Below are 22217 nucleotides of genomic sequence, written 5' to 3' on the forward strand. Positions count from 1 at the left end.
GCGGGACCTCTTTATGTTGTATCATTACACCTGAGCTGAGCTGATAATCAGTACGTCAGTTAGCAACACGAGGAGGAAAAAGACCCCCCCCCCCAGACTGAGCTCCAACAGGGAGATCCACCTCAGCACAGGAATCATCACATTTCACAACATGGAAGACGTGAGCTTGGAGGGGGGGTGAGTGTAGGTCTGTGTCAGTGTACGTGTGTGTGTGCGCCATGTTCAATCGAAGAAAGTGTGATTGGTTTTTCATTTACATCAGCCAATCAGAAGCTGCTGATCGATCTGTGCTTTTATTTTGGTGTCGGACAGGAAGTGACCAGCTCTCGGCTCCACCCTCCAAACCTTACCTTACGCCCAAACCGCTGGTGAGAAATTCCGCCCACAGCTGAGTTCAGTTCCTCGCTGATTGTACCTGTTCATGCTCCTCTCTGATTGGCTGTCTGGCTGCAGGTGAAGGACGTTCAGCTGCTGACGGAGCTGGGTCCGGGTCGAGGTGAGGTCGGCGTCATCCAGCAGCTCCTGGACCAGGTACCATCCTCTGCGTGCACCAACAGCCTGCTCAGGGTCACCTGACGCGCTTTACATTTGTGTGTGCGGTTGTTCGCCAGGGGGCGGACCCTTCCTGCTGCCGGAGCGATGGCCTACACGCCTTGGCTGTTGCCGTGGTAAATGGTCACCATGACGTCCTACCTGTTTTGGTGCAGCGAGGCGCCGACGTCGACCAACAGTCTGGACGGTAAGACCAGGTTTTTATTTTTTATTTTTTTACAGCTAGAGCAAGGTGACACGTGATCCCACAGGTGTGTCTACTGAGGGCCCGCCCCCAGTACCAGAGCAGCAACCCCAAACCGGAAACTGCTGGCGAGGGTAAACGTAAATTCAGTAAGATCATAAATCACGTCGGCAGCAATGACACCCGGTTACGCCAATCGGAGGTCACTAAAATCAATATTGAATCGGTGTGCAACTTTGTGGGACTCTGTAGTTTTCTCTGGTCCCCTCCCCAATCAGACCAGGAGTGACATGTTTAGCCGCATGTTCTCCTTAAACTGCTGGCTGTCTGAGTGGTGTCCCAGAAACGATGTGGGCTTCATAGATAATTGGCAAACCTTCTGGAGGAAACCTGGTCTTGTTAGGAGAGACGGCATCCATCCCACTTTGGATGGAGCAGCTCTCATTTCTAGAAACATGGACAAATTTATTAAACCCCCCAAAATATGACTATCCAGAGTTGGGACCAGGAAGCAGAGCTGCAGTCTTACACGCCTCTCTGCAGCTTCTCTCCTCCTGCTACCCCCCCAAAAACCCATCTCCATAGAGACTGTGTCAGCTCCCAAACAGACAAAGAACAAACTAAAAACCAGCAACAAACAACTTAAACATAAACAATTACAAAGAAAGAACAATACAGTATCCACATCTGAACCAAAGAGTAACACAGTGAAATGTGGATTATTAAATATCAGGTCTCTCTCCTCCAAGTCTCTGTTAGTACATGACTTAATAATTGATCAACAAATTGATTTATTATCAGCTGATTTCATGCATGATTCGGATTGGCTGACGGTTCTCAGACTCGTGGATTGAGCAGATCACCTTCAAGGTCTTCATTCATCATAACAACATCCCATAGACTCCGCCCACTTCACTGTACTTACCTGAAACTTGCCCGCACACTGGTTGCTTCAGATTCTGGATGAGGTGCTGATGGAGCCCTCTGATTGGTCCTTGTAGCTACTAGCTTCCATTATTTAGACCCTGTGATGCTCATGTGTGGTGACACTCCTCCTCCTCCTCAGGATGAAGAACACTGCTCTGCATGAAGCTGCAGCACTGGGGTCTGCAGGTGTGCCGTGTGCTGAGGTCCTGCTCAGGTGAGTCTGAGTTAAATGCTGCATTCAGTGTCTCTGTGTAAACACGGCCGCCTGCAGGTGTGTTTCAGAGTCAAAGCTTCTTAGATCTTGAACGAGAGACGGTTGGTGTGGCAACAGTGTGCCGGGTCTGACTGAGATTGAAAGTTCCAAGTTACTACTGAATGCAGCACAGTACCTGCAGTTGTTGCTCCTCCCACTTGTCATAATGACATCATCCTCTCTGTCCCTGGTTTCAGCTGTAAGGCCAACATGAGGCGGAGGAACGCTGCGGGTCAGACGGCGTATGATGTGGCGGCGAGCTTGGGCTGCAGCAGCATGGCGTCTCTGCTGGCGTCTCAGACTGGACTGGGCAAACTGGGAATCATGAACTCAAGATGAAGCTGATTTTTTTTCTGATTGGTCTGAACGTGAAGTGATGTGTACAGCTCAGAAAGTGACATCGCTTCCTGTCAGCACAGACATGCAGATTACAGATTTTGGACCCTTTCAGTCCGGCTTCCACTGAGACCGGATCTCTGGGATCTGTTGGTGGGTTCTGATGCAGGAATTGTTCTGTGATCGTTTTGCTTTGTCTCAGCGCATCCTTCGATAGCATTGACCATAAAAACACTAACAAGCTAACAGGTTTTGGCGCATATATCTGGCTCCGGCTTACCTGGTTTTCTTCCTACTTATCAGACAGGAGCTTTACTGTTAGGACTGACAGGTTCACCTCTAACGTCGCCCCCCAACCTGTGGGGTTCCACAGGGTTCAGTTTTGGGTCCATTATTATTTTCATGCTTCCATTAGCTGCATTATTCAGTCATTTCTTATCATTTCTATGCCGATGACATTCAGCTGCATGTGTCAGCCTGCTCAGCTGGAGTCGCTGTCCACCCTAGTCCAGTGCTTAACTCAGGTTTCTGATTGGCTTTCTAACAACTACCTTGTTTTAAACACAAACCAGACCGAGACAACGATCGTAACTCATCCTGGACTACAATCTGAAGTCAGTCAGGTTCTTGCTTCTTTCTGTTAAGTCAAATATCTGATTCGTCTCTGGGCCTCGACTCTGTAAAATCTCTGTCTCGTTCCTGTTTCTTTCATTTAAGGAACATTTCTAAACGGCGACATATGGTCTCCTCAGCTGATCTGGAAAAGTGTTCATGCATTTGTGTCGTTGTTTAGATTATTGTCACGTCCTGTTTACCAGCTTGGACAGATCTTCTCTTTCTTGCCTCCAAGCTGTACAAAGGCTGTTTCAGTTTAAACAAGCCTTCTGTTGATCAACGCCTTGAACATTTTTTATTTACATTTAACTTTGATATTGTTTATATTGTCTATTTTATTACTAACGTTCTGTTTATCTTAACCTTCGCGTACAGCGCTTTGTGACTGTCTACGAAAAGCGCTTAATAAATAAACTTTACTTACGTGTCGAGGTGTCTGCCAAGGTTCAAGTAATAAAATATTTCGGGATGAGACTTCTTTATTTTAGAGTCTGATTTAACAGCTCCGCCCATAAAACAGAAAAACAAGTACCTGATCTCGTTTATGGTGCGCTGCTTCCTGTTCCTCCAAAATAAACTTCAAAACACCTGAAAGCAGCAAGTAAAGAGTTCACGGAGGTCAGAGGTCATCAGGATGTTCATTTTCTCTCAGACTTTAATTCAAAAAAAAAAAAAAAAGGGGGGGCAGGGATAGCTCAGTAGGTAGAGTGGTGGCCCCATGATCGGAAGGTCGGGGGTTCAACTCCACTGAACGGCTACCCTGAGGTACCCCTGAGCAAGGTGCCGTCCCTACACACTGCTCCCCGGGCGCTGCATTGGTGGCTGCCCACTGCTTCACTGGGTGAATGGGTTCAATGCAGAGGAACTATTTCCCTATGGGGACTAACACACACACATTAAAAAAATCAGACCTCTGGACAGTCGCCCCCAGCTGGAAATTACAGAATGGTTTAAGGTTTGAGACCTTTCTGTGTACTGCTGCTCCTGCAGGGGGAGACCCGGCGCTTCAGACTGACCTTCATCAGGTACAAGGACAGTCCACACTCATCCTCCACGTAGGTTTCAGTCACAGCTTACTGTCTAACAGTCTGACAAAGCTAACCATGAACACCACCCATACAACATTTACTGAACACCTGCACAGGTGACACTGGCAGCATGATTCCACAACCACAGACGGTGAAACGGGCTGGTGTGTTGGTAAAGTTTAGTCCTTGTCTAATGAGGCATTGCTGTGTTCTTGTGGTCCTGGACCTCAGGTGGTTCCTCGCCCGGGGGATCGTACCTGAGCCTCCACATGTCCCTGTCAGCCTCAGCAGAGGGAGGGCGGAGCCTTCATCCCCGGGGTTGTGCATTTCATCCGGCCTGTGACCTGTGTGAAGCAGGCTGCTCTGGTTCATGGCCGGTCACTAACAGATAAGACTGAATGACTTCTTCACCTCTCGATATCTGGAGTTTCTTCTGGTGACACAAACTTGGATAAACGTGAAGAGTCGAGACGGCTCTCTGAGCCCTCCAGACTGTGACTGCCTCGGCTCGGACAGCCAGCCGGGTGGAGGTTAGCTACTGTTGATAAAAACTGCTCCATCCGCTGTGTGTACTACTGAGGTTTCTACTGCCTGAGGTTTCTTCCTGTTAAAGGGGAGTTTTTCCTTCCCACTGTCACCAAAGTGCTGCTCATAGGGGGTCATATGATTGTTGGGTTTTGTTATTATTAACTAGTTACACTGCATCAACAACATAAACACAATGGCAAATACCCTGCACACAATCACGTGTCAGAGTTAAAGTGTCCAGAAATGTTTCCTGCAGCTCCCCCTGCTGGTGGTTCTGGAAATAAACCAGTTGTCACCTTCACCTCTGACACCAGGCTGTCTGACCCCGATGAACTGAGCATGTGCAGGATAGAGGTGTTCACATCTTTCTGCATGGGAGGGTTGCCAAACAAAGTGCCTCGTAATTAATATGAATGTGATATGTATGTAATCCTCCAGTGAGAAAAAGCCTCTTTAAGTAAAATGGATTTAAAGGTAAACTTACAGTAAAGCACGTTATGATTATCTTACATTAAGATGCCAAATTAGATTTAGATTATCTTACGACTGACGTCCAGTGTGCCGGCTCAGACCGAACGATGAGAGCATGACTTCGCTTCAGTAATTCTTTGTTTGTGCACATGTATAAATGCTGGTAAAACCAGGAGCTCATCGTGGATTACAGGAGAGGAGGCCACGCCCCATCCACATCGTGGAGCAGAAGTGGAGAGAGTCAGCTGATTCAGATTCCTGGGCATCAACATCAGCGAGGATCTGAGCTGGTCACACCATGTTGGTGTCATCACAAGAGCAGCAAGACAGCGGCTCTTCTTCCTGCGGCGCCTGAGAAGGTTCAGCATGAACCCCAGAATACGAACAACCTATCGATGCACCATTAAAAGTATTCTGACTGGCTGCATCACCGCCTGGTACGGCAGCTGTAATGCTCTGCAGGGGGCGGTGAGATCAGCACTGCGCATCACCAGGACTGAACTGGCAGCCCTGCAGGATCTGTGCAGACAGCGCTGCATGAGGAAGACGCAGCAGATCCCGGCCACAGACTTTTCACACGTCCAGCAGGAGCATCCAGACCCGCACTACCAGATGCAAAGACAGTTTTTACCCACAAGCCATCAGGCTTTTGAACTGCTGACAGTATACACACCATTAAACACTCACTACGATTACAGGACTGTCACTTCAACTAATGCCACTTACATGCTCATTGCACAAGTTTTGCACAGCCTGTAAAAACCAACTTGTCATCAATTCTCTAAATATTGAATCCTTTTCTCTTTTTCATTGTTGTTTCTGCTATTTTCTGCACACTCTCCATATGCTCATGTAAAGCTGAGGAGCACGAGCCAAAGAATTTCATTATGGGTAGATGTGGCTGCTCTGTTTATCTGTACATGACAGTAACACTTGAAACTTGGCGCTCTAACTGAAGCACTGTTAACGTCTGCGTGCACACCGCGTGGCGTGAGAGCGCACCTGGATTTGAAATGTGCAGAGTAACAGTTCCTGCCTGTCCTGCTCGCTCCCAGCAGCGTGCTGATGGCAGACTGCAGCGAGTGGTTAGGATGGAGGGCGATCGAGTGTAAAGCAGGCGAGAGAGCAGGTGGAGCTTCAGCACGTTGGTTTTAATACCTCAGAAACACAAACAGCAGCACACACACAGTCCCAGATGTTCCTCACAGCACTGACAGCTGCACACCTGCCTCAGGTGCAGGTCAGCTGCGGACGGGGCTCAGCGCCGCAGTCGCAGAAAGAAGGCGTGGCGGCACTCTGCGCTGTCCACGGGGTAATATTTATCATAAAAGTCCAGGATGTACTCCTCGGCCTTGAAACCGAACTTCTGGTACAGCAGCATGGCGGGGTTGCTGGCCGACACGTGCAGCGTGACGTCCTTCCCCATACACGTCTGAAACACGCACAAACACACACACGTTAGGATGGTCGCAGCAGCACGGACGCCCCGACCCGCCCACCTGCAGTCGCACCTGGATCAGGTGGTAAATCATGAAGGTCCCGATGCCGGCCCGCCTCCACTCGGGGTGGACGAGCAGGAAGGAGATGTAGGCCTCGTTGTACTTCACGTCCGGCACCATGAAGCCGAAGCCCACCACCACCTTCTTGTAAAGGACGACCACGCTGAAGTCAGGGTACTGCAGGCACTCGGATAGATCCACACCTGTGGGAGGAGCAGACGGAGGTCTGAGCCACGGCCGGACGGCGCCACGGGGCGTAACGGGCAAGCGTGCTACCTGGCCAGAAGCTGTCGTGACACATGGCGTTGACGGAGGGGATGTGGTTTGGACGGACGTAGCAGTAGTCGATTGGAGCGTCGGGTTCAGGTGCCCAGCCCGGCTCCTTCCTGTGCGGGTACGCTCGGATCTCGGCCAGCAGCCGGAGCTTCGGCGGACGGCTCTCGTAGTCCCGCCTAGACAAAAGAAAAGAAAGATGGAGAACGCGGATGTGGACCTCCATAGGGCTGTTCCATATAACGATATAAAAACATCTATCGTTTGTTTCGTGGTGTCGCAAAATAAACTGTTTGCGGTAATATTTTTCATGTTCTGATGTCCCTGTAGTTATTATTCATTTCTTAAAGTTCTGTCTCTTAGATTTAATATAAACACTACGGACGCACAAGCGCCTGGTTTTATGCGTCGTCGTTAGCAACAACGATGGTAAAACCATTGCATGTCCGCTTGTTTATGTTCCACATAAACCTTTCACAATAAAGCTCAAGATCCTGTTGAGACTTTTCAAAGTAAACTGAATCACATGAAAGATGCAGAGTGTTTACGGATGCTAAAAAATAAAGCTTAGACTCAAACGTTAGAACAGGCTTTTCCCCGCAGCACGCCGTGTAATAAATACTCAAAGAAAACGGCGCCGTTACAACTTATGTCTAAAAACGTGTCGTTTCATGCATCGTTAAAAACTTACAGAACTTACAGAAAATGTTACATTTGTGATTTATATCGTTATCGGACGATAGCTGTCTTATATCGGGACGTGAGATTCTGGTCATATCGCACAGCCCTAAACCTCCACCTCGCAGGAAGCTCAGAGGACTCTCCGACCACAGGTGTGGCTCTGACCCGGAGGTTTACCTGATGTAGGGTTTGAGGAGGCGGGAGGTGTACGGGCTCCTGATGGTCTGCTCCAGGCTTCCTTCGGCTCCCATCAGACGATGCCAGAAGGACACGGACGGCTGCTGGACGCCTCGCCTGCCGGAGACGCCCGTCTGTAAAACACGGACAGGTGAAGCGAACAGTGTGAACGCTGCATCAGCTGCAGTGATTGGTGCACGCGGGCGCGTCACGTGGACGGACAGGAAGTGTGTGCGTTACCTGGAAGCGATCGAGAATCCGCAGCTCCTGGCTGCTGGTACAGTACTTCCCTTTCACACCGCCGCCGATTTGTGCTCCCGCCTCCTGGGCGCCATAGATCCCTCCCACCAGGCTGAGGGTGGCGCTGACCACTCGGTCAATGTCCAGCAGGGGGTGCCTCCTCTGTCGTTTTATCTGGCGAACCAGCAACTTCCTGTGGAGGCGTTTAGCCTGCGGCGTGACGGCCAACGCGAGCGGGCAAGCGTCCAGCCTTCGCAGCAGCATCCTCTCCTCGTACAGACTGAGAGCGGCGTAGCGAGGGCTCTGGGCGTTGCCGGCAGCGTTCTCCGGATGAGTCGTCCTTCTGCGCTCAGGTCCCCCGCCACCGCCGCCTGCGGACAGCGGGGTGTCTTGACTTTGTCCTACGGGTTCTTCCAAGTCGTGGTCACGGCCTTCGTCTTCCTCGCTCTCTGCTTCACGCTTGATGTGAGGCAGTGGTGGGCGGAGCTTCTTGCGGGTGCCCAGGTTGGCACTGGCAGGCGGGATGTACTCTGTTCCCGGGTCGATCATCCCCTCCGCCTCCATCTCCTCATCATCTGAGTTGGAGGAAGCAGAACACGCCATCAGCGCTTACATCACATAAAACCACATGACCCTGCACCAATCAGGTGTTACCTCACCGTGGAACAACGCCTGTGGCGGCATGGCATCAGGGATAAGGTCTGCCTCCGACAGCAGGCTGGGCGTCGCCGAATGCGAGGCTGGCGTTCCCGGGGCAGAAAAGTCAGGTGAAGGCGATGGCGTCGGGCTGGTGAGTGGCGTTCTGTCTGAGGAGCTGAGCGAAGAGAAGTCAATGACCTCGCCCTTCTCCAGGACCAGATCTGGGCGCCGCCCACCACCTGCACCACGGCCTCCACCCAGTTTGACAGGCGTGGAGGCAGCGCTATGGTCCGTGTATCCGCCCGCCGCCTCCTTCTGGGCCCGCCGGATTTCTTTGGCCTCCTGAGTGCGCGAGCGTTTCTCCTTCAGCTGCATGGCGTTCTCCACGGGGTTCCGAGCTCCGCGTTTGCGCAGACCCTCCACGGTGATAATCGGGTCCAGCACGGGTTTGGACGCTGTGGGTAAATGGCGTCCAAGGTCAGAGGTCAACAGACACCGTCCAGTTGGGAGCCAGCGTTCGATCGCGGCTTACCTTTAGTCTTTGTCACGGATTTGTCCACTTCTGGTCGCAGGGTCGGAGGTCGGTTGTGGACCAGCTTCCACCAGCCGGGCTCACCGAACTCCTGCGCTCCGGAGCGGAAGAAGGCGGGGCTTCCGACCGACAGGCAGCCCGCTACCGTGCTCCACCAGGTGGACGTCTTCTTCCTGCAAAGAAGAGCGCAACACGAACGTGAGCGCCGGCACGTTAACGATGGAGAGCAAAACTTTATTGTCCGTCTGCGACCGACCTCGAGCCCAGCAGGAAGTTCCAGTGTCGACCAATGAAAGCGCAGATGTCCTCTTTCCACCTGAAATAGCCCTGCCGGCCCGTCCCCTCCAGAGACAGGTTGTACATGGCCAACATCACCACCTGTCGCAGGAAGAAGCCGCCGTCAGCACGCCGCATATCTGAGGTGTGTGTCTGTGTGTGTGGGTGGGGCTAAAGTCCTACCTGCTGCCAGGTGAGCCTCATCCTCTCAAAGCTCTCCTTGCCATCTTCGGAGCAGTCGGAGCAGACGAATTTGAAGAAGTTGTCTCCCTTCAGGTAGCTCGGCTGCTCGCCGCGGAGCTGAGCTGGGGACGATCACAGGTACAGAGTCAGCTGCTGCCGCACACCTGCTGGGGGTCTCCTAGGTTACCACCAGTGCCTGCTCTCAACCGATGAAGCTGCAGACGAGCTGGAATAACAGCTTCCTGTCTGGCTCCACCCACACCACATCAGACCTCACCTTTACTCTCATACCTGCTTACAGCACGGTCAGAGGTCACATTAGGGCTCAAATCATGTGATTGTCCATCGCGTCGTGTGACACTTAACCGAGAGCACGCTCACGCCGTGTTCTGGAGCTGGGCTAAACGGCGTTCGTGCACATGCGAGGAGGAGCTCGTGCCTGAAGGTGGCGCCATGTGGAGGAAGCTACCGCGCGCAGAAGTGCAGATCTCGCTTCAGAGTTCAGCGGGTACGACCGTTGATTCGCGTGACAGCTTTATTGAGCGCCATGTGAGACGGACCGGCCGGCACGCGGTGGGAGCACGAACGCAGCGGAGCGTCTGGATCCCTTTTGTTCCCGCCATAACGCTCTCAGCATATCGTCCGACCCTGTAGCTACAACTGTGGTGTCGCCGGGAACCCACAGACTTGATTGCGTTGGGTTGTTATAGCAACAAGGCCGAGCATCCTGTGACATCACTTGTGCGCGACATGAACGAGAACAAAGCAGGACGCCGAGGCGATGGCGTGCCTCCTGCTCGGTCCGCGGCGTTTTGTCAGACTCGTGGGCCGCAGGTTTCAATTTTCCCGAAAGACTCGCTCTCATGGCTCACAGAATGACACACCTGACCAGCCAATCGGTGGCATGCGGTCTGCTGATGTCACATTTTCAGATTGCTCGGCAGCAGGTAGCGCCACCTACTGGAGAAGGTAGTGACGTCAGTCACGTCAGAAATGGAGCGCTGCGATTGGCCAGCTCACCTGCGGGGATCCACTTGTGGCAGCGGTCGCAGTAGAAGGACATGTCCTCGCAGGCCCACCCCCCGTCGGTGTCCTCACCCACGTCACTGGTCAGGGAGTCGCCGCTCTGGTCATGTGACAGGTCCACAGAGCCCTGGTCCTCCGACTCAACAATCAGCAGCGTCTCGCCCTCCACCTCCCCCTCTTCCAGACCGTCCGACGCCGACGTGCAGGCTGCCTCGTCCTCCCCTCCCACCAGCTGCTCGCCACTGCTGTCCATCATCCTGCTTCAGGTACGGCAGACCTGGGCAGGTGACCGCTGCAATCTACGCAAGAGCAGAAACATTACAGGTGACCCAGTCGTAAGGAGACTCGGGAACGCGATAGCGTAGGTCCACAACAGTGTTTACCTTTTCTCAGGTGTCCTGTGGGTGGAGCCTGGCCTCCCTGCGGCGTCTCTCCTCCTCCAGCTGTCGGGTCAGCAGCCGCTGCTCCTCCAGCATCCGCAGGTTCTCTTTCCTGCGCTCGAGCCGTTCCAGATCCCTGACCACGCCCTCACGCAGGCGCTGCACGACAAACACAAAGACCACTCATCGTTGATCAAGCTCTGGGAACATGTGAGCCCTGCCCTCATGAATCTCCACTGGTTCACTTACAGATCCTGCTTTTCACTCATTAATCCCTCAGTGCTCCGCCCCTCAGCACCTGTACACAGTCCGGTCTGCTTTCTGTCCCTTGCAACAGAACCCTCAAAGGTGGAGTCTCTCCCATAGGAGCTTCACTTCAACTTAAACACACAAACTTAAACCTTTGACCTTTTTGACTTGTGTTGCGAAGCATTCTTGGGTTTCTTGTAAGGCGCTGGAGAAAGTGATCATTATTGATCACTGATTACTGAAACAGGTGTCACAGGTGAGATGCCTCCAGCAGCTTCCAAGCTTTGTTCTCATGGTGCGAACACCTTAAACCCAGGTGTGGGATTTTCTGTTTCTTTGTTATTTAAGAGCAGGACTCGAGACCTCACAGAGGTCACACGACAGGAAACCCACCTCCAAAATAAAGGCACACGTGTAAGCGTAACAGAATCAGAAATGAAAAATCTGACCCCACTGCAGTTCTGTCAGTCACGTGTTCTGCACTCACCTGAGCTAAAGTTAACTCTGATAACGCCTGATTAGCTAACTGAGCCATAAATGTAAGGACTCATTGTTTACCTGCCAACTGAGTCTTTTATTTTGAAAAGCGTTGGAGGATGCGGTTGTTGGCTGCTGTTTATCGTCATTATCGTGTTTATTTATTATTACTCTTTTAACGTCTGTGTGACGTCACCTGTGTCCGTTCAATTGAGTTTAACCACCACCTGTGCTTTGGCGTTAGCCTCGTTAGCCCCCGTGACCCGTTCCGGCACACGCAGCTAGATGTTAGCCCGGCTTGCCCCGGCCCGGCTTACCTCTCTGTCCCAGGCCTGTTTGAGGTGCACCGCAGCCACGGTGCTCACGGTCAGAACCACGGACACTCCCAGGACCACCTTAGAGACCGCGGACATCACGCTGTCTCAGCTCCGGCTAACGGCGGCTAAGGTCTTCTTCTTCTTCTACGCTCACCTGAGCTACACCGCCCCCACCGGCCGGAGTGTGGTGAAACACACGCAGGCTGTGTCCCAATTCAGGGTCTGCACGCTTGGAGTACGCATTTTAAGTGCGGTTACGTCACCGCCACGCGACGACGGTTGTCCCAATTCGAAGTGTACTTCAAATGCATGCTCCAAATGCGTCGATTTCCCCAAATACCAAGCGGGTTTTTTTGTTTTTTTTTATAAACTTTATTTAACAAACAATGAGTATACAACATACGAACAGATGAAGTATACAAAACAACAGAACATGAACACACAAAGCCAAGGGTAAAAGAAAAAGGTAACAATTATAAGAATACACGCAAAAATTCACAAACATAAATTGTTTTGAGCGTTTTTGTTGGTGGAGTCTGATATTGATTGTATGTGCATGTGCACATCCTTAAAATAATGACAGAAATATGGTGTTTTGTTAGTAAACTTACATTTATGGATAAAAAATTTAGCTAAAAGTATTAAGAAATTTATCATAAAAAACATTTCTCATACTTCTTGGGGAACTTAAAGAAACAGAATAAAACATTTTCCCATCGTAAAGAAAACTCCCTTAAAATATGGACAATAACAAATCTCTGTGTAAAAGAACAGCACCAAAAAAGATGTGTCACCGTTTCTGGATGATCCCCACAGAAAGTACAATTAGTATTTATGTCCCTTTTGAATTTGACCATGTAGTGACTGGCTGGATAACATTTCTGTCGAATTTTAAATGAGACTTCTTTCACCTTATTTACAATCAAATATTTATGGGGGACCATCCAGACTGTCTTCCACTTGATATCTGGAACAAATCGGTTCCAATAAGATATTATATATGGGAGAGAGACGATATCTTCTTGGCATAAACTACGTATTCTCTTATTGCTGTTACCAAGTTCCTGTGTAAAGCAGATTTTTCCTATTGGTGACTCAGCTGGATCAGGGAGCGTGACTGAGGTAGAGATCGAGCTGTCAGTGTTTTTATATAACATTAAAGTCCCTGAGGGTATGGCACCAAGCACCATTGAGAATTCCTGAACACTGATTGGAAAATTATATAGTGCAATAAAGTCGTCGTATGTAAGTAGTTGTCCTTCTTTACTAACCAGCTGAGCCACCAATAGGATCCCATTTTGGAGCCAAGTTTCCAGGAAACGTGATTTATTTTTCTATAAAATATCTCTGTTGTTCCAGATGAGGTATTTGTGAGGTGAGAAGTTGTGTTTATAAATGAGGGTCCACGTTAAGAGGACCTGCATACGGTCAATATCTTTACTACTTTTCTTATCCAGATGTAAGGAGAGAGCAGCATATGTTCATCGGGATATCCCTTCAGCTTTAGTAAGTAACACTCTACCTTTCAAAGACAAGTCCCTTTGCAGCCACTGGTTGAACTTTTTTAGGGTTTTCTGTATAATTGGAGTGAAGTTTGAAGAGCATCTTGATTTTTGGTCTTTGGATATTAGCAGTCCCAAGTATGTGACTTCTTGTTTAACAGAGATATTACAGATAGTATTTGCAGGGCAGTCTTTAATTGCTAGTAACTCACACTTTTTAAGATTTAGGCATAAACCAGAGGCCTCAGAGAAATCACTAATCACAGTAAGGGCTGGTGGGATTTGGTTTGCATTCTTCAAAAAGGGTGTGGTGTCATCGGCTAACTGGCTGATGACGAGCTCCTTATCAGCTGTGCTGATTCCTTGTACAACACTGTTTGAAATATTAGTTGCAAGAATTTGTGTACAAAGTAAAAATAAATATGGTGAAATAGGACATCCTTGGCGAATACCACGTTTCAGGTCAAATCTCGGGGTGGAGCCATTAATCATTTTAATAGAACTATTGCCATTTGTGTATAAGGTTTTGACAGCTTTACAGAAAAACTTGCCAAAGCCAAATTTTTCCAAACAGTGGAAAATAAATTGATGTTCAATTGTATCAAAAGCCTTATAAAAATCCAGGAAGAGAATGAAACTATTGTCAGGTATCAGATCAGAGTAATCAAGTAAATCCAAAACCAGTCTAATGTTATTAGAAATGTGTCTGTTTCTCATAAAGCCTGATTGTGTCTCATCAATAATTGTTTCCAAGACCTCTTTAATTCTGTTAGCAAGTACTAAAGCCATAACCTTATAGTCATTATTAAGCAGGGAGATGGGTCTCCAATTATCAATAAAGAGTAAGTCTTTGTTTGGTTTTGGAATAAGTGTTATGAGACCTTGAGTAAGAGAAGGAGGGAGGATGTTGTTCTCTATACTTTCTGTAAAAACCTGCAGTAAAAACGGAGCCAGGAGATTAGAAAAGGATTTATAAAACTCTGCAGTCAAACCATCTGTGCCGGGAGATTTATTGGCCTTAAGTGCAGAAATGGAATTACAAACTTCCTCCACAGTCAGAGGGCTGTCACAATAACTTCTATCTTCCACAACAATAGATTTTAGGTTTTTAATATTATTGAAAAATCCTGTTGAGACAGCCTCATTATATTTTGAGTCGTATAGTTTAGTATAGAATTCGGCACAGAAATGTGAAATTTCTCTAGGATTGTCAGAGACAATGCCATTAATATTTAGTTGATGAATAGAGTTTGTTTTTGATCTGTATTTTTCAAGTCTGAAAAAGTAAGCAGAATTTTGTTCGCCCTCCTCCAGCCACCTCTTCCTGGATCTTATGAAGGCACCCTCAGCCTTGCGTCGATATAAACCGTCCAATTTATTTTGAAGTTCTAGTAAACTTAATTTATCTTTCTCTGAGATTTCTTCTGGGGACTTCTGGTAATAAGAGGCAATTCTGCTTATTACTTCCCGTTCTTCCGCTTTCCTTAATTTAGCAATTTGACTCCCGTATCTTCTCAAGAATTTGCATGCTTCAAATTTAAAGAGTTCCCAATTGGTACAAAAGGACTTCTCTCTGTTAGCTTTGTTCCAATAATAAACAATTACTTTATTAATCTGCATGTTAACCATTTTATCTTTTAGTAAAGAATTATTTAACTTCCAATAAGAGAATTCATGAGGTATAGTATCCAGTGGCAAGTATATTAACGGTAATATTATCTTTATCAATTTTAAATCATGCTTTTTATTTGTTCTTGTTTCTAATGTCTCTGTAAAGCACTTTGAATCACCTTGTTGTTGAATTGTGCTATACAAATAAACTTGCCTTGCCTTATCAATACAGTCAGAAACAAGCCAAAAGTCAATACGTGATTGCCTGGATCCTGTCTTATTGCTCCAAGTAAAGAGTCTATCATCTGGAAATTTTTCTCTCCAAATATCCACAAGATTAAATTTTCCCATAAATTTTTTAAGTTTGCACTGTATGAAGACTGCTGCCCTGGAGGCCACCTATCAACCGTATTGTCTAAAGCAATGTTAAAGTCTCCACCAATTAAGAGGACTGAATTTGGGTATTTGGAGAGCCAGAAATTAATTCATTCTTCTAAGGAGTCAAGTAATTTATCATTTTCAGTTTTATTATTGTAACCATATATATTTACTGCAATGAAAGTACTGTTATTGTGTCTGATTAGTGAGCAGAGGTAGTGTCCTAAGGTGTCAGAGTGTAACACATCTCCAGAAAAAGAATTTTTAAGCGTGGCAACTCCAGCAGAACGCTCAGAGCCATGGGACAACCAGACTTCATTACCCCATTGTGATTTCCAAACATTTGTATCAGCAGGTGTGGAATGACTCCCTTGGAAAAAGCAAAAATCTGTTTTAAATTGTTTGGCAAATAAAAACAAAGCTTTGCGTTTACATGTTTGTCTTAAACCCCTGGTATTAAGAGAAACAAATGAAAAAGACAAAGTTATTAGAAAAAAGAAAGAGAAAAAGTAAGTTCTAAACTTCTACAGCTAAGAATACATCTATAGGATAAGGGGACCGGGTGCTGCACAATTTAGGTAGTAGAACAGTAAAAACCCTGAGTGACTAAGCTTACAAAAATACAGTATTTAACTATCTACTATGGTTTAAATATAGCTTTTTATAGATAAACACACTCTTCAACACAAAGTAAAATTTTAACCTGAGGGTGAAAATATCAAGTTCACCATGCAAACAAGCTCACAGAAATGTCATTTCGGAGACTGAATAAGCGTCTCTATGAAGGAGGGAAAACTTCTGATCCACTGATGAATCCTCGGCCTCCCACGAAATATGCCGGCTTACCCTCCTTACGGGCTTTGTCTATCATCGGCCACAGTTTGTCACGACGTTCTCTGTCCTCCCTGGACAGATCTTCAGCGATCCTCAAATGATTGTCCTGCAGGTAGGAGGATGTTTTGGCTGCTTTCCACACAGCATCTCTGTAGATTCGGGAGGTGAACTGCACGATGATGCCTCTAGGTCTGGTGCTACCTTGTCGCTTGGCTCCGAGTCGGTGTACGGTGTCGATGACGGCAGGCAGCCTACGATTTTGTTCTGGCAGAACAGACTGGCATATCACAGTCACCTTTCCCCTTACGTCTTCTTTCTCAGCCTCCTTGACTCCATGTAGTCTGAGATTCCACCTCCTGGAATATCTTTCCAACTCAGAGATTCTCTGTTGGCAGTTGTCCACTCGACCTTCCTCTTTAGTTACTTTTTTTCCAAGTCGCAAACTTTCCCCTTCATATCTTTCATTTCCGCGCACACAAAATCAATCGTCTTTTTGAGACCCTCAATCTGGAGCGTATTCTCTCTCACCATGCTCTCAATGTTATCAGACCTGGTGTTTATTAGTGCCGACAGACGAGAAATTATCTCATTTACATCAACTGGGTCAGAGCTGCTGCGTTCGTACATCAACTTCTTCGGAGCTGGCGATTTGAGAGGTGTAACAGGGAGAGGTGGGAACTCATCCATTTCTTCTTCGGCTAACTTGAGTGCCACCGTAGTAGCTGCGTAGTTATGGAAGCTATCCATTAGCACGTTGCTGGACGTAGCACTCTCCTCGTTAGCATTCTCAGGCGCTATCTTAGACTTGGAACTTTCCAGTCCCCTTTTCGCTCCTTTCTGATTCGGCATTCTGCTGCTTCTTGCCCTATGATTGCTGTATCTTCTCTTATTTAGTGAATTGTTAGTGTTAGCAGCATAAAGCTTAGGCTTTACCGTTGTTCACGAACTTTTTGTGCAGAACTCGGTAGAGAGCGTCTACTCACTCCGCCATCTTGGCACGCCCCCCCCCCAAATACCAAGCGTGGTCCGGTGCATGCTTCGTGGTCCCATATATCCCACAATTCATAGCGCGGCGGTGGGTGTGGATAATTTTGCAAAATACGGCAGAAGGGAGCGGCCGAAGAGGTTTTTCTTTTTTTCCCCCAAAACTTTATTGAAATGATAAAGCGAACAGTCAGTCATTCCAGTTCAGTTTGTACAGTAGACGTACAAGGCAAGTAAGAGTAACAATATACAGCACAATGAAATAAGAAGGATAAATAAAGAAAGGATAAAAAAGAAAAAAAGAAAAAAAAGGGGGGGATGTGACAGACTTCATAACAACTTTGTACTTGAAAGTTGTGACAGCTCATTCATTAAACATTTCTGAAAGAATTTCAATCAATGATAAACCTTTTTTATTGAAGTTAATTTAAGAGAGTTTAAGTAATATTCAATTTCAATCAAAAACAAATTAAATGATGGGGTTGAGTCTTGAAATTTACATTTATGTATGTGGAATTTCCCTAATAAGATGGAGCGGCCGAAGAGTGAACTGTCAAAAGTACTGAATATGACGTCACTTATTTATGTGCGAATGTTTAATAATTAACGTCAGTCACATATCCACAAACACAACAAGCTGAAAGTCAGATATATATATATCATAATAATCTGACAATAATATAATATTGGCCATATTATATTAAGTTGTTTAAGAGGATTTAAAGAGCTAAGTGCAGTCTAAGTAACACCAGAGGGTGGCAGTAATGCAACTCCGATGGATGCAAGCTGCCGTTAAACTGGAGGAAGAAGAAGAAGACTACAAACGTGCATCGTCCTCTGTCTCAGCGTGTTCTATTGTTTGGTGGAGGTCATATGAACGAGAACAGCCTGTGTAAACGTCCTGCACCACAGAGGCGGGAATTTTAAAGCCGGAGGAACATTTGGGTCCGATTTACTGCCTCACAGAGACAAACAGAGTCTGTGCTGACAGCTGTGAACAGCAGCACTTTGGGCCTTATGCACGTGTTTGCTTCACTCCCAGGAGAGAATTTTAAACGTCGCTTCAAACTCTGTCACACACAGGTTACCTGATGGTTTGGTTCACGTAGGTTTCCACACGTGAGTCACCTGCTGCTCCTTGGCAGGTGAGGCGCAGTATTCCGGTGTTGGTCAAAGGAGCTTGCAAAGAGAAGCGTCTGGACTTCTTTAAGTTGCTTGAAGACGTTTCACCTCTCATCCGAGAAGCTTCTTCAGTTCTAAGGTCAAATGGTGGAGAGTCCCAGATATAAACCTAGTGGGAGTTTCCCCCCACAGAGGGATAAAAGGACCCCCTGATGATCCTCTAATCGCCTGAGCCAAGGTGTGAAACTGGGTGTGGGTCCCAATCAGCCAGAGTTTCGGGTGTGTTCATTGTGAAACCTGGCCCCACCTTATCATGTGATTTTCTGAGGTCAGATGGCCCAGGATGTGAGTGGGCGTTAAGGCGTCTGGGGAGGATCTCAAAACTGGATTATAGATGGCAGAGAGTTGGTGTCGTAAGCCCCGCCTCTGTTCAAAGATGGTCGCTCACAGTGGACGTAGATGACCTGGATGACTGAGAACCTTCACAGACATTCTGGTGTTGGAGGTGATGGTTACAGACGGGTGAGAGCAGCACTGAGCCGTACGTTCATTAAGTATGAATACAAAAGCTGCTGCTTCTATTTATTATAGTAGAAACCAGCTCAGATTACAGAGAGAAAATGAACCAGGCCCAGGTTTCAGTGACCGCTGCCCCCACCTGAGCTGGATAACCTTTGAACCTCACTGTCACAAAATCAAAACTGTCACCTTCATCTCTGGAATATTTATTATTTTAATATTGTTCATCTATTAATAGAAACACGGAAGCTGCACACATCCGTTCCCTTGGAGTTTAATGTGCTCCACAAATTGCACACCGGACGGTTTGTCAAGCATACGTGTGATATCAGCACAGCTCCACAGCACCCCCTAGTGACCGCCAGCCACGGGCTGCCCTCAACACCCGCTGAACCGTGACGTGCTGCTCAGGTGTGGCTCGGAGTGAAACGGACTGATGTGATTGGTCAGAATCAGCCGGAGTTCAGCTAAATCTCAGCGCAGGCCGCTGCCAGCACTAGCAGCCCAATATGAATAGTAATCGTTTATTAACCCTTTATCTGTCTGGGAATCACGGCTGACCTTTGGCTCCGCCCTGACACAGGTGCGTGATCCTGAAACGTGTAATGAGACAGAGCGTGACGCACAGCAGCGTGTGAACTGCAGCGCTGTGAGGGAACCCTGTGATCACGGAGCTGAACCTGCTAAAGCTGCGGTCCTGAACTACGTATAAACTGTATAAAAGGGGTCACAGCACGAACATGCAAACATGGAGGGAGCATGCTTTTTGAACAGCTCCTCCTCCTCCGCCATGCCTGAGTCAAAAGCTGTGAAAGTGGTCACATGACCACGCCGGGCACTTAGAACTTGAGCTGTCACACCTGAGGCCACCTTTATCTAACATTGCCACGTCCTCCTCCTGCCTGTGGGTGGAGGGAGGCCCAGATGCTTCACCTTGCATACAACTCAGGGGGAGTCCCTGGTACGTGACACTTAGTGAGGTCGTGACCGTTGAGGCGGTCCTGAGAGTCGTTGACTCGACTGTCATGTGACTCTTTGGAGTGGAAATGGCAGTTTATTCCACCTCTGAGGTGGAGGCCTACACAACCAACCATCGGCAGGTGATTAACGCTCACTCACACCTCCACCTGTGAAACAACTGAATTCAGCTCAGATCTTCTCACGCCCGATTGGCCGATCAAGTCGGGCCAGTCATATCTGAGCATGCTCACCACGGGTATTATAGCTTTTACCCCTCAGCTGTAGAAGACGTCATCCACAGAGAGGTGAGGCAGGGTGGAGACGAGTGTGACAGGAGAGCAGCAGGAGTGAAACTGAAGGTTTGGAGGTGGAGGCAGATGGAGTAAAATCTAAACTTCATATTTAACGTTTAGGCGGCTCCGATTTCAAAGTCCAACATCTGCAAACAGCTGTAAACATGAATGTGATTAAAATAACAACAGACTGGAATCAGCAGATAGAGCTCGATCCATGACGGTCACTCAGCCGGTTCAGGTGCAGCAGGAGGGGAGGAGTCTTTGTCCCAAAACGTCGGCCACATCCTCCAGAGGACCCAGCCTTCGTGGTCTATGTGGGCCGGGTCCTTCGAAGACCAAGAAGGTCAGAAGTGCGAGGCTGTGAAATGGGATGGTCCAGCCTTCAGAGTAGCGTCACCGCTGTCTCGGTGGAGTTTAATAAACTCAACCGTCTGCTCCTTGCTGTCTAAAAAAATAACAGGACACTGGAGTAAACTCTCGACCGTCTCACACTTCTGCTTAATCAGTTTTCTGTTCAACGTTATTGTGAAAACCACCCGTGGGATTAATAAAGTTTTATTTAATCTAATCTAAGGTAATAACTTTAATCTCAGCCAAACCGATTTACTCACGAACAAATAAAACACAGAAAAAAGCCCAACAATAAAATATTTAAGTTATCTGAGTGACTCATACAGTGGGGCAAAAAAGTATTTAGTCAGCCACCGATTGTGCAAGTTCCCCCACCTAAAATGATGACAGAGGTCAGTAATTTGCACCAGAGGTACACTTCAACTGTGAGAGACAGAATGTGAAAAAAAATCCATGAATCCACATGGTAGGATTTGTAAAGAATTTATTGGTAAATCAGGGTGGAAAATAAGTATTTGGTCAATAACAAAAATACAACTCAATACTTTGTAACATAACCTTTGTTGGCAATAACAGAGGTCAAACGTTTACTATAGGTCTTTACCAGGTTTGCACACACAGTAGCTGGTATTTTGGCCCATTCCTCCATGCAGATCTTCTCGAGAGCAGTGATGTTTTGGGGCTGTCGCCGAGCAACACGGACTTTCAACTCCCGCCACAGATTTTCTATGGGGTTGAGGTCTGGAGACTGGCTAGGCCACTCCATGACTTTCAAATGCTTCTTACGGAGCCACTCCTTTGTTGCCCGGGCGGTGTGTTTTGGATCATTGTCATGTTGGAAGACCCAGCCTCGTTTCATCTTCAAAGTTCTCACTGATGGAAGGAGGTTTTGGCTCAAAATCTCACGATACATGGCCCCATTCATTCTGTCCTTAACACGGATCAGTCGTCCTGTCCCCTTGGCAGAAAAACAGCCCCATAGCATGATGTTTCCACCCCCATGCTTCACAGTAGGTATGGTGTTCTTGGGATGCAACTCAGTATTCTTCTTCCTCCAAACACGACGAGTTGAGTTTATACCAAAAAGTTCTACTTTGGTTTCATCTGACCACATGACATTCTCCCAATCCTCTGCTGTATCATCCATGTGCTCTCTGGCAAACTTCAGACGGGCCTGGACATGCACTGGCTTCAGCAGCGGAACACGTCTGGCACTGCGGGATTTGATTCCCTGCCGTTGTAGTGTGTTACTGATGGTGACCTTTGTTACTTTGGTCCCAGCTCTCTGCAGGTCATTCACCAGGTCCCCCCGTGTGGTTCTGGGATCTTTGCTCACCGTTCTCATGATCATTTTGACCCCACGGGATGAGATCTTGCGTGGAGCCCCAGATCGAGGGAGATTATCAGTGGTCTTGTATGTCTTCCATTTTCTGATGATTGCTCCCACAGTTGATTTTTTCACACCAAGCTGCTTGCCTATTGTAGATTCACTCTTCCCAGTCTGGTGCAGGTCTACAATACTTTTCCTGGTGTCCTTCGAAAGCTCTTTGGTCTTGGCCATGGCGGAGTTTGGAGTCTGACTGTTTGAGGCTGTGGACAGGTGTCTTTTATACAGATGATGAGTTCAAACAGGTGCCATTCATACAGGTAACGAGTGGGGGACAGAAAAGCTTCTTACAGAAGACGTTACAGGTCTGTGAGAGCCAGAGATTTTCCTTGTTTGAGGTGACCAAATACTTATTTTCCACCCTGATTTACCAATAAATTCTTTACAAATCCTACCATGTGGATTCATGGATTTTTTTTTCACATTCTGT

At 47.6% G+C, this 22217-nt stretch overlaps 2 protein-coding genes across 7 annotated transcripts in view; one reads left to right on the forward strand and one right to left on the reverse strand.

Moving 5' to 3' along the window:
* Positions 1-3341, forward strand: part of dzank1 (double zinc ribbon and ankyrin repeat domains 1) — a 13458-nt gene extending 10117 nt beyond the window's left edge. For all 6 annotated transcript variants that reach the window (XM_026169563.2, XM_026169559.2, XM_026169558.2 and 3 more), the window contains 5 exons: positions 313-368; positions 454-531; positions 612-739; positions 1803-1877; positions 2114-3341. In XM_026169563.2, coding sequence (XP_026025348.2) covers positions 313-368; positions 454-531; positions 612-739; positions 1803-1877; positions 2114-2255 — 479 coding nt within the window. In that variant the 3' untranslated portion in view covers positions 2256-3341. The remainder of the gene's footprint in view (positions 1-312; positions 369-453; positions 532-611; positions 740-1802; positions 1878-2113) is intronic.
* A 2683-nt stretch (positions 3342-6024) lies between these two features.
* On the reverse strand, positions 6025-10945 carry kat14 (lysine acetyltransferase 14). Its single transcript, XM_026169551.2, has 11 exons — positions 10804-10945; positions 10415-10719; positions 9395-9516; positions 9192-9313; positions 8936-9108; positions 8424-8858; positions 7765-8339; positions 7525-7658; positions 6670-6845; positions 6406-6596; positions 6025-6326 (listed from the first exon to the last, which is right to left on the reverse strand). Exons 2-11 carry the CDS (start codon positions 10674-10676, stop codon positions 6153-6155), a joined length of 2364 nt encoding a protein of 787 aa, XP_026025336.2. The 5' UTR covers positions 10677-10719; positions 10804-10945; the 3' UTR covers positions 6025-6152.
* Between the last annotated feature and the right edge of the window lie 11272 nt (positions 10946-22217).

This window comes from Astatotilapia calliptera, chromosome 6 (assembly GCF_964374335.1).
Source record: "Astatotilapia calliptera chromosome 6, fAstCal68.1, whole genome shotgun sequence".
NCBI classification, from domain to species: Eukaryota; Metazoa; Chordata; class Actinopteri; order Cichliformes; family Cichlidae; genus Astatotilapia; species Astatotilapia calliptera.